General features: G+C 36.3%; 1 protein-coding gene across 1 annotated transcript in view; it reads right to left on the minus strand.

Moving 5' to 3' along the window:
• Positions 1-10,564, minus strand: part of LOC107702704 (uncharacterized) — a 17,050-nt gene extending 6,486 nt beyond the window's left edge. The window contains exons 1-5 of the mRNA XM_016505102.1: positions 10,504-10,564; positions 3,216-3,530; positions 2,775-3,083; positions 2,621-2,689; positions 1,268-1,357 (exon numbers count right to left, since the gene is read on the minus strand). Of these exons, the coding sequence (XP_016360588.1) occupies positions 1,268-1,357; positions 2,621-2,689; positions 2,775-3,083; positions 3,216-3,530; positions 10,504-10,564 (844 nt within the window). The remainder of the gene's footprint in view (positions 1-1,267; positions 1,358-2,620; positions 2,690-2,774; positions 3,084-3,215; positions 3,531-10,503) is intronic.
• Between the last annotated feature and the right edge of the window lie 1,459 nt (positions 10,565-12,023).

The raw sequence follows: 12,023 nt of genomic DNA on the forward strand, positions 1-12,023 counted from the left end.
CACAGAGCAAGTGCTATGTGCCTGTAACGATCACATGTTACAAGAATGAACTTTTAAGTGTCTAAATTTGTATTTTGTGAGAGTTATTAGAACTCTCAAAGGGGGAACTGTTGGATTACAAATTTATAAAATGTTATATCTATGTTCCAATGTAATAGTATATAAACTGAAAAAAAGGTACATTGTGTTTTACATTTTGAGGTAAAGATGATGACATTCTAAGAAGATCAAGTCAGGCAGCCCAGGTGTCTGAGACATTAACCTTTTGTCTTTATGCACTTCCTGACCATTGGGCAGGGTCCCAAGTTAAAGGTGAATGCTAAGCTCAAGGCACAGCTGTGCCTTTGTCTCTATGATAATGTGAAGGTATGGGCGATACTGTCAGGCTGATTGGATTAGCACCTATGCATTTGAATGACACTGTTATGCTGATGAGATCAGGGCTGGAGAAATTCTGGCAACGGGCTCATTCCTGTACTGCATTTGCATGCTTTATTTAGATTGTCTCCACCTCTATGTATCCCTCCCCCTTGAAAGGTATAAACTCTACTGTGCTGAGCTATAGTCAGACTTGGATGACTGCAGCGACGCACAGCAAGTCCTCAATAAAGAGTAACTACTGTATGAAAGATATCCCAACGTCTCCTGGTCTCTGCTTCGAAGAGGAAAAGGTTTCCTACAATATTCAAAAATTATATTTTAATGCATGAACACAAAAGAAACTTTACAGACATTCCTTTTGCAGTACTGAATTTGATTTATTTCAACTGCTAGTTTGCAGCAGCTCCATATCAGTGTAACTCTCTGTTGAGGTGCTATGTAACATAGAAAGATTATTAATAAGTGCTCACTATGATTTTAATAGATACGTCCTGAAACTAAAAGAACTAAAGTCCCATTCATGTATGTGATGAAAGAGTGAAATAGCTTTCACATTGACTTGCTTTTTGTGAAAGGGAAAACAAGTGTTTGAGGTTTACAAATTAAACAAGACCAGTGATAAGCTTTTCTTAAAGTCTACAAAAAAAATAAAAAAATCAGTTATGTGAATACCAGTTCTACTGTGTCACATTAAAGCACTGAAATGAGTAAGACATATATAAATACCTTGCTGTGTAGCTGAAGTTGTCTCAGGGGTTAGGGTAATCTGTTTCTCTGTATAAGGTGGAGGATTTTAGTTCTGATGCATCATATTTTATAAAATACATCTTAGCCCTGTTTGACTTCATTGTTCATTGACTGAAGATGTGTGTCAGTGATCATGTACCTTGTTTTGTAGGATCTGCTGCTGGAGTTTGGCTTGATTTCTTCTCAGAGTTTGAGCGGCTGACTGTATTCAGTGTTGAACCCATTAGACCTGCAGAAGATGAATGTTCAGATGCATCATATTGTTGAACACAGTGTTAATTTTGACAGCAAATTTTGATTTAGTTTTAGTCATAGTCTTTTGACTAAAATGCCATTTAGTTTTAGTCCTATTTTAGTCATCTGAATTGTTTTTAGTTTTAGTCGACTAAATATCATAAGATTTTAGTCGACTAAATCGACAGTGAATTTAGTCGGCTAAAATCGAATGGGTTTAGTTACAGTGTAATGCATTTATTAAGCATTTCTTAAAAATTTCCAAACTCATTATATAGGTTTGATATTAAGGTTTTATCATGATAGACGCTGATTTAACTGTTGTGACACACAAAATGCCTTTATGTTAAAATTAAATAAAACCACTTCTCACAAAGAACAAGAACAGAACGTCTACTTTTTAATGAAATACCAGTGGTTATATAGGCTAATTATGCATTCTTTATAGCAACTTGTTTACCATATTCTTCATTCTTTCAAGCAGACATATTTATTTCTGTAAATACATTTAGATTAATCTTTAAGGCTACTAAAGTTTTTCAGTCAAGAGCGGTGCGTGATTTTCTGTCTTTCTGTTGTTGCTCAGAAAACCAGACCGAATTGAGTTCTCTCTTGCGTCGTCAGATTTATGCATATGTCTGCTCTTCTCTTACTCCCACATATTGAAATTTTTTGAACGTTTTATGCGACGTGCAGCAAGTGTATTTTAGCTTATGTCCCGCCGGTTCATATGTACGCATAACCTCCGAACCACGCAGCAGATTCGTTCTGAATGAATCTCATCCCAAATCGTGCCTCCCTAACATTTTTGTCTCGTTTTTATTCGTTGACGAAAATGTCAATAGATTTACGCCATAGCTTTTGTCATTCAAAAATAGTTTTAGTTTGTTATCGTCTTGTTGTCGTCGGTGAAAAAAATGTCATCAACATTGTAGTTATTCGTCAATGAAATTAACACTGGTTGAACATTAATATCATATCGTCATACTTAATCAAATTTCACATGATATACAGTTTGTGTTCATTTATCAACATTATAAAACGTTATATTATATGTGAGTAAAACACAGTGATCTGCAGCCTATAAACCTTCAGTTGGTCGTGAATCAATGACATTATTATTCGGCATGTCATGTCTCTCAGAGATTCTTCTGAAATTGATTAAAGAAATGTAGTTTCTTATCTGAATACATGTCAGTGTATCTGACTGAGGTCTTCAGGTAACAGTAAACATTCATCTTAACAGCTGATTATGTACCTGGTTGTGTAGGAGCTGCAGTTGATTTAGAGCTGGTGACTGGAGATGGTGTCTTTGTTTCGGTTGGAGCTGTAAAAGATGAAGGTTCAGATACGTCATAGACTACGATCATATTTAAATTACTGATGATTAATTGTTAATATAAATAATTTACTTGGATACTTGACAGTATATGTGGCAGAGGTCTTCAGCTGATTTCTCTGTTTAGCCTGACATCTCCACTCTCTGCTGTGATCTTCATTCAGGAGTGTTGTAGTCAGAGAGCTGATACACTGTTCTGAGGAGAATGATATCTGAAATCTGGAGTCTGTCTGCAGATTCACACCAGCCTGATTCACCCAAATCAGCTGAAGTCCCTCAGAACCGACCAAAATATCACAAGTGACTTGATCATAATATAACTGACATGAGAGAGTCACAGAGCTGCCTGATCTGATCTCAGACTGTGAGGATGATGAAGAGACTGAAACAGAAAATCAGACAGAGATTACACCACTGATTTCAGTCTTTTCAGGGAAACGAACATTACTTTTAATTACGTTTAATTCAACATATAATCATATATAATTCCACAATAATTCACAGAAACACTGACCATGAAGAACATGCAGATAAACATATACATCAGTTCCTTGTTGTTCTTCATTCACATATTGTCGGCAGGAGTAAAATCCATAATCTTCTTTTGTGACTTTCTTGACGTTCAGAGAGCAGTCAGAGCCCAGACTCAGTCTCTCATGTCTCTCTATTTCATTCTTCTTTATCCCTCCAGCAATCAGTTCAACTGTCCCTGAATGTCTGCTATAGCTCCATGTAGTTGATGTGCAGTCAGAAAGAGCATTATTACAGGACAGACGGGCATTTTCACCAGAACTGCAGAACACACGAGTCACTTCTGCTCCACTGCTACCTACATATTGAAACATTTATATTTACTCTTTTGTCCTGTTTTAAGCAGAAAATGAACAATGCAGAGTAAACTGGTGTTAAATAGCTTACAGCAGTTTAATTTACTTCATCGGATGCGACATGCAAAGTTGTTTGAACATGAATGTGTGTTGGCAGTGTGTGTACACAACCACCCTATAATGATAAAAGTTCCACCCATGTGTTTTTTTTTTAAATCTCGTTAAATAATTTCCTCTTTCTCAAATCGAGCTGATCTCAGATGCCTGATTCAGGGCAGATTGAGTGCTGCTCAATATGTGTCTGCCTGTCACCATAGAAGAGAAAACAAACACACAGCAGTTCTTCTGTTCTCCTAACAGATACGGCAGTTTCTCCTGGTTTGAAAGAGTTTTAAAATGTCTGATGGATCTGCTGTATTTTATCATATAACACTGTCCATATATCTGTGTATTTGGAGCAAGTGCAGTTCTGTTTCCATCTGATTCAGATCAGAGTGTGAACACAGTCTCTGCTCCGGTGGCAGCCATGTTTTTCTGTGTCTGCCCGTCTCTATCATCAGCTTGTGTCCGCTGAGTCTGTATCTGGTCAACGTGCTTCTCAGTTTCTTCTCTGACACCGTGTACAGATACTCTGCCATACTGTACTCTCTGTTTAGGGCCAAATAGCAATGTATTTTACTCTGCTGTTGTGTTTGGGTTTGCCAGTGAGTGATGTAATCCTGTTTGATTTGTGCAGTAATCTGATTCTCTCTCTCTCTCGCGCACATGCGTGAGCGTTTGCTGAGTGAGTCTGGAGAGCGTTTGTGGTGAGTTTGAGTTTCGTTGAGCATGAGTGGAATTTTTGTGACTGCTGTGTTAGGAATAAGCATTTACTCTCTACTTTTCTATCCTTTTTCTTTCTCTGTGTTAAATTTATTTTTTTGTTTATTAAGGATAGTTTTGTTGGTGTGTTGATCTGGGCCACGTGCTACCTGTATTCGGGGAAGCATGGCGGCACCGGATTCACAGGCTTTGAAAAACAACAACGGCTGGCAGTGGGTTTAAAAAAAAAAAAAAAAAGCTTTAAGCCAGTTTCTTATGATGTTGAAGAAATTATAAAGGGCAAAGTTTTAAAAGTTAGAGCTTTATTTGAAAATCGTGTTTTTTTTTTTTTTAATGCTCCTACCTCAGGTGTTGAAAGAATGTTGTTTTTAGGTAGCCTCAATTCAACCCTACAGAATTGTAATGGTGAAGAGTTTTTGGTTTTGGGAGGTGATTTTAATTGTACAGAAGAAAATCTTGATAGGAATCACAATGAACCCCATGGCCCCTCCCGTAAGAGACTTATTAAAATCATTAAAATGCATGAGCTGTGTGATATATGGAGATATTTTAATGGCAATCTAAGACAATATACGTAGTCTCATACCCGTGACAATGTTCTATCTTTAGCTGGGTTGGATAGGTTTTACAGTTTTAAACATCAATCTGGTATTTTTAGCAAGTGTTTTATTATCCCTGTTAGTTTTTTTCTGATCATAGTATGGTGTGCTGTTCTTTTATTTTAAATTTAATTAAACCAATAGTGCTTACTGGCATTTCAATAGTGCTTTGCTTAACGATACAAATTTTAAAGACACATTTACATACTTCTGGGAAACGTTTAGAGCTACAAAGAGCTTTGTATAAACTTTTATTTATACAAAGACTTCTTTCGGGATCAAGTGCCTTTGGTTGGAGGGCTGCTGCATGTGCTATTTTAAGGAGTCTTGTAGGCCTACAGATGGACAAATCTCTTTTCTTTTTAGACCCCCTGAAACTGGATACTCTCAGAATGCCAACTTTTTAAAGTATGGAGTCTTTTTAATCTTCAAAGGACACCATGTATGGAATCACTTTTCTGGTTGTTAAATGAACCTATAGTACATGGGGTCCAATTGGATATTTCCACTGTTGACCGCAATCTTCCTGGACTTAATATTTTGCTTTGTAAATCCAGGATCACCACCCTTGGTCTGCTTTTAAATGTGCCTGGTCCTAACTTCTCGAACACTGAACAAGTAGCTTCCCATCTAGGTGTTTTTTTCAATACGTACAATTGCTCAACTGATGGTATAGTGGCAATCTGCTCTTACAAACGAGGAGAGACAATTATTGACAGGCTACTGTAAGGAGTAAAGGCTCCTAATGCTGAGGACCCTTTTCCGACCATATACTTGTCTCCCAAACTAGATGATTGTGTGGGTCTGTTTTTAAAAGCTGGGAAATCTTTGTGTGTAGATTTCTTCTCAGTCACAGGGAACATGTTGTACAAAATTTGTGTTTTGGTTTTTAATAAGGACATTTTAGACCGCAAAGTGGATACGCCATGGCATTCTTATTTTAAACTAGATGATCATGTTAAAGCTGAATGAGTAGGGGACATACAGTGGAGGGTTCTCCGTGGAGCAATTGCTGTTAATGCTTTTCTTTCTGTTTTAAATCCTGAAGTGAGCTCCGAATGCCCTTTTTGTTTTAATAGAGAAACTGTTTTTCATGCTTTTATGGAGTGTTCTAGACTAAAATCCTTATTTACTGTATTAGGAAATCTTTTTGACTCTTTTAATTAAATATTTTCCAAGGAAACTTTTATTTTGGGTACCAAGTATGTGCAGAAAAGACGTGTTGATTGTCAGTTACTGAATTTTATTTTGGGTCAAGCTAAACTGGCTATTTAGTCAAGTAAGAAAAATAGGAGCGAACAGAAACCTGGACAAAATGTTACGGTCTTGTTTTCAACTCTTGTAAAGTCTAGAGTGCTGATTGATTTTAATTTCTACAAGTCTATGGATAATCTTATGTCTTTTGAACTAAAATGGTGTAGCAAAGGAGCATTGTGTTCTGTGTTTGAAGATGAGTTGATTTTTACACATTTCCTGTAATTTATTTGTACTTTTCTATGAGATGATTTATATTTTGTAAACTGTTTTTTTGTATTTGAAATAAAGATAACTCTCTCTCTCTTTCCGTCTGCTCTGTTCAGCGAGCGGCAGAGAGGAGCAGCACTTTCAGTTAAAATAGATATGCATCTAATTTTAAATGCAAATATAGCCATAAATACGGCTCAGGAATTGTCTTTGTCTTTGCTTATGTTATGTGTATTTGATTTCATCAGACGACGGCTCGATTATAAATCAGGATTAACATCTTGGAAGGGAGAGCTGGTTATGTAGTTTTAAAGGGCCACATTTCAGTCACTATTTCATATTTATCCCGTTGACTGACAACAGAAACAGTAAATTATATAAATGAAAACAGTTTTATTGAGAATTTGGCTAAATTAAAATGCGGCGTGTGAGCACATTTAGAGTGTGTTCTTTCACTGCGAGATTCAGTCTGTTATAATGCATTTAGAATGATCACAAAATTGAAGATATAGGGACAGAAAATGTATTTATCTATATAATTTCATATAGTAAATCAATATCCCACGAAGAGTGCCGTCTTTTTCCTCCAAAAATCAGCATGATTACATATACATTTTTTTTACAACAGTTCAATAAACAAGAAGTTAATATTAAGAGACTTGCGTTTTAGACACAATATTGCCTGTTTTTGCTCTATTTCGACAACAAAAATAATTCCAAACACAGCCACCATAGCACAGTTTTGCGTCTCTGAGCAACAGGACGGTGTTTCGTTCCTGCATGAATCAACCGTTTAAATGATTCGGTTCAATAGCAGTGACTCACTTATTAACAGTGACTTGCTGACACCTACTGGTGGTTTTAATTTCACATTTGAAGGATCTTTTTTTATATAATTTAAAATGAGCATTCAACATTTTATGTCTTATATGTCAAAACATTTTAATTTTGTTGATACTGATTTAATTTGCCTGGTAACAGCCTAAATGGCGTATTATTCTAAATAACTGATTCCTTATTAAAAACAACTGGTTTGAGATTTATAGCCTTATCCCATTTTTGCCTCCCTCCCACTGTTAAAATGTATCTAAGTAATATTTACTCTGAGTAAATTTTAAATGAGCTACTTTTTACTTTTACTTGAGTAGATTTTTAGACTGGTACTTTTACTTGTACTTAAATAAAATTTCATTACTGTAATGGTACTTTTACTTGAGTAGAATATTTTCGTACTCTTTCCACGTCTGTAGATTACAATCTGCAACATACCGCGTAAGTAAACAGAATTTACAGCGTAACGTTTTTGAAATTATAGTGTACCTATTCAGTACCTCCGTGTACGTATAAGGGAATAATATGCTAAGTTTGGGGAATAAGGGGTGTAATAATCTGTAAAATTACAAATTATTTCTACAGTAAGTATTTTGAAACTAAGAGGTACCTATTCTAATATTATGTGGTATATATGACCTAACAACAATCTTATATTTCCAAGCGATTTAGCAAAAAACATACGCTGTACTTTTTTATAGCCTACACATATAAAACACACTGGTAATTGTTTCAATCCAAACGCTCGGTTGAGATTGTTGGGTATGAGTCCAAACATGAACGGTTCTGTGTGCAACGAAATCCGTGACTGTGGTGCTTAAGATGGGAACATGTGTGGAAAATAGGAGAAAACGAATCGAAGTGCGGACGAGGGACAACTTTGAAACTGTCTGGAGTGTGTTCCTTTAAAACTGGAGCAGGGAATGTGGTGCGCGCAAACTGGAAACAGAATGGCGCTTGAAACGATCGAGTCGGTGTTTGCGGCACTCATGACAGGAATATGTGTCAAAAATACAAGAAAACTAATCGAAGCGAAGAGGAGAGATTTTTTGAAACTGACTGGAATGTGTTCTTTTAAAACTGGAGGGATTTGTCTGAGTATGTTCTCACAACAAAACCATAAAACCGGGAACCGTGAACTAGTCAAAATGGTGCTTGAGGACGTGGATAAAAACGATAAAATCAAAGACGGTAAAATCCTGTCAGTTCGCAATAATACACAGTTTAATCTTGATTTTCAGTGTTTATTACTGTGTGTTTATTGGCGTGATGGTTTGGCCATAATAGTGTACTTTTGTCAGTGGGTGAAAAACATGAACAAATTGAACAAAATCTTAAATTTGTTCTTAAGCTTTTCAAAATAATTTATTTTAACTGTATAAGATGTATAAGTATGGAGTTGCTTTGATTTTTTTTGAACTGTTGTAATAAATTTTAATCTTTTATTATGCTATCTGTTGCCTGTGTTGTTACTGTTGTCATATTGTGTGTAATTTTAATAAAAACAAAATGAAAAAAAAAAATGTTGGGTTAATTTAACCCAGCAGTAGGTAACCCTATAGTAAATTTCAAACAATATTTGAATTAAATAAAACAGTCCACCTTGTTTATTGATAAATTACCTGATATATTATGTATGTATGACCTACTGTATAAACAATCGTTTCAGAGAAATTTGTTGTAGCCACTTACGTTACCCTGTAACTACATGGAACAAGGGGGGAACAATCACCACTTTAATTTACAGCCCGCAAATGTTGTATTTACCCTGTAACTACATGGAACAAGGGGGGAACAAAGCACCATTTAATTTACAGCCCGCAAATGTTGTATTTACCCTGTAACTACATGGAACAAGGGGGGGACAAGTTGGACTTAAACACAGAACAAGTGTATATTTACACAGTAATTACAGAGAAACATTTTAATTTAATTGTTCGATGGCCAAATTAAACCCTCTACATTTTTTTTTGTTGCTATAAAACACCACAGTATACATCCACTGAAATACCAATGTTGTATCATGTATTTTTTCTGCGAACAGCTGGAAAGAGGTAAGCTTATTTTAAGCTGCATTGAACCTTGATGGTATATCATGCAAAGTTATTTGGTGATAGTGGTGTTAAGAAGTTGCTGGTGTGAAGTTGCTGAGATCGACAAATAAGCTTTCATAATGTAAGTAGACTCATGCATTATAAATCATAGCAGAAACTCATTAACTCATTTCACTAGATGTCCAGTTTTGTTGTTCAGTAATCTCCATCATGTCCATCCTTTAATAATAGAATATGTACCCCATGGTTAAAAAATACCTATACACCTATAATAAAATACCAATATAAAATTATAAAAAGTATATATCGTCTTTCTAAATCATTCCCAAACATACGATTGTTGTTTAGGCCATACATACCACGTAATATTAGAACAGGTACCTCTTAGTTTCATAATACTTACAGTATAAATGATTTGTAATTTTACAGGTTGTTACCCCTTTATTTCGCAAACGCCGCATATTATCCCCCTACCTACACAGAATAGGTACACTATACAAAAAAGTTACGCTGTAACTTCAGTTTACTTACGCAGTTCTTTGTAGGTTGCATATCTGGTTGTTACCCCCTTATTACCCAAACGTAACACATTGTTGCCTTATACACGTACGTTCTTTATAGGTACACTATAATTACAGAAATGTACACTGTAAATTCAGTATACTTACGTAGTTCTTTGCTGGTTGTAATATAAAGCGTTACCAAACGGTGTTGTTTTACACTACCATTGAGAAATTTTAACCAAACTATATTACAGAATTTTCATTAAGACCCTAAAGAATCATATCAACTTGTGGAAAATGGGCATCCGATGACCCCTTTAACTTGAGCAGACCTTTGCATCACATTTATGAGTGTAACAGTATGACATACAACAGGGGTTCTCAACTCAAGGTACACTTTCCTGCAGAGTTTAGCTCCAACCCTAATCAAACACACCTGAACAAGCTAATTAAGGTCTTCAGGATTAGTAGAAAGTTACCGTTTTATCAAGGTTGGAGCTAAACTCTGCAAGAACATGGACCTCGTGGCCCAGAGCTGAGAACCTCTGACATACAAAATATCAAATGTGTGAAAAATGTCAAACACCTCATTCAGCCAAACTTATTTGCTAGAGTGATTCAATTAATTAAATTATTTTTTAAATGGTTTACGTTTTACAGATCTTTTATAGTGTATCATAGATCATAAACAGTATTCTTTACCTGTGAGAAGTGCACAGAGTATGATCAGTCCCAGCAGACACATGTGACGCTTATCAGCCATTTTCTGTTTCTGTCAGTCTTTCTTTCTTTTCACTCTATAGTTACAGCTCTTCCTTTAAACATCATCAACTCGTCCTGTGGGTGTTAACATCCTCTGATCTCACCAACTGACCATTTTGTCCTCACACTATACAGGTACATTTCACTCACACTATTCTGATGTGAAAAATCATCTATACTGTATATAGCAGTTAGGTTGGTTCAGATTCTAATTAGTGAAAGTGATGTGGCCAAGTATGGTGACCCATACTTGGAATTTGTGCTCTGCATTTAACCCATCCAAGTGCACACACACCCAGAGCAGTGGGCAGCCAATGCTGCAGCACCCAGGGAGCAGTTGGGGGTACGGTGCCTTGCTCAAGGGTCTCACCTCAGTCGTGGTATTGAAGGTGGAGAGAGCAATGGTTATTCACTCTCCCCACCGACAATCCCTGCCGGACCTGAGGCTCGAATCCGCAACCTTTGGGCTACAAGTCCAACTCTCTATCCATTAGGCCACAACTGCCCCAACACTTAGCAAAGCAAAATAAATGTATACAGCAACTGAAAAGTGGAAAACTAGAACATTTGTTTAAAATTTTGTAAAAAAATACAGAAAATCAGAAAAAATAATTATGAACTAAAATGAGAGTATAAAGATCATCATTTAATTGTTGTGTTTCTCCAAAAATAGAATGTAATAGAACATACATTATTATTATTATTTAGGGATGCACCAATACCGATACTAGTATCGGTATCGGGCCCGATACTGGTCTCCTGTACTCGTACTCGTTAAAATGCCCCGATACCAAACACCGATACCACACAACATGTGATAAGTGCCATATTCAGACAAAGAAACACTGACAACAGAACAACAGACAACAGAATGGCGTTATTAGAGATTAAGGATGTGTACGAAGTATATGTATGCAATAAATATAATGTTAAACCTTCAGTATTAACGCCTGTATAGCTGATGTGCGCGAGCTGATAAACAAAGCACGCTGAGTGGATTGAGCGCGCGGCGGCGCAGATGCGCGAGCTTGTCGAGTGAATAGATCTTTCTCACAGACATCACTGGAAAGTTTGTAGTTCAGTCGGAAATGTCATAAACAAGTAAGCAAAACAATGCACAAGTTACTTAACGGTAGAGAGAGAGAGAGAGAGAGAGAGAGAGAGCACGAGCGCACTTCTGTTGTGTGATCTTTGATGTTCACTCAGCACACGTATCATTTGGATTCAAACTAAATCATAAAAATAAGACCATTCATAGAGGCATTCACTATAAACATCATTTATATTCAATCTTAGGCATACACGACTTTCTGGCGAAAGTGAATCTAGCAGCCTGTGTGTAATGCGCTCGGCTGTACTATTCTGCACTAGTACAAATATGTGCACGCGTTGAGCGTGTTTTGCTTGCTTGAGTGTTTCTGCATTATATGAGTGGCTTTGGAATATAAATCGCAGCACGT

This window comes from Sinocyclocheilus anshuiensis, unplaced genomic scaffold (genome assembly GCF_001515605.1).
Source record: "Sinocyclocheilus anshuiensis isolate Anshui unplaced genomic scaffold, SAMN03320099.WGS_v1.1 scaffold1810, whole genome shotgun sequence".
In the NCBI taxonomy this organism is placed as follows: Eukaryota; Metazoa; Chordata; class Actinopteri; order Cypriniformes; family Cyprinidae; genus Sinocyclocheilus; species Sinocyclocheilus anshuiensis.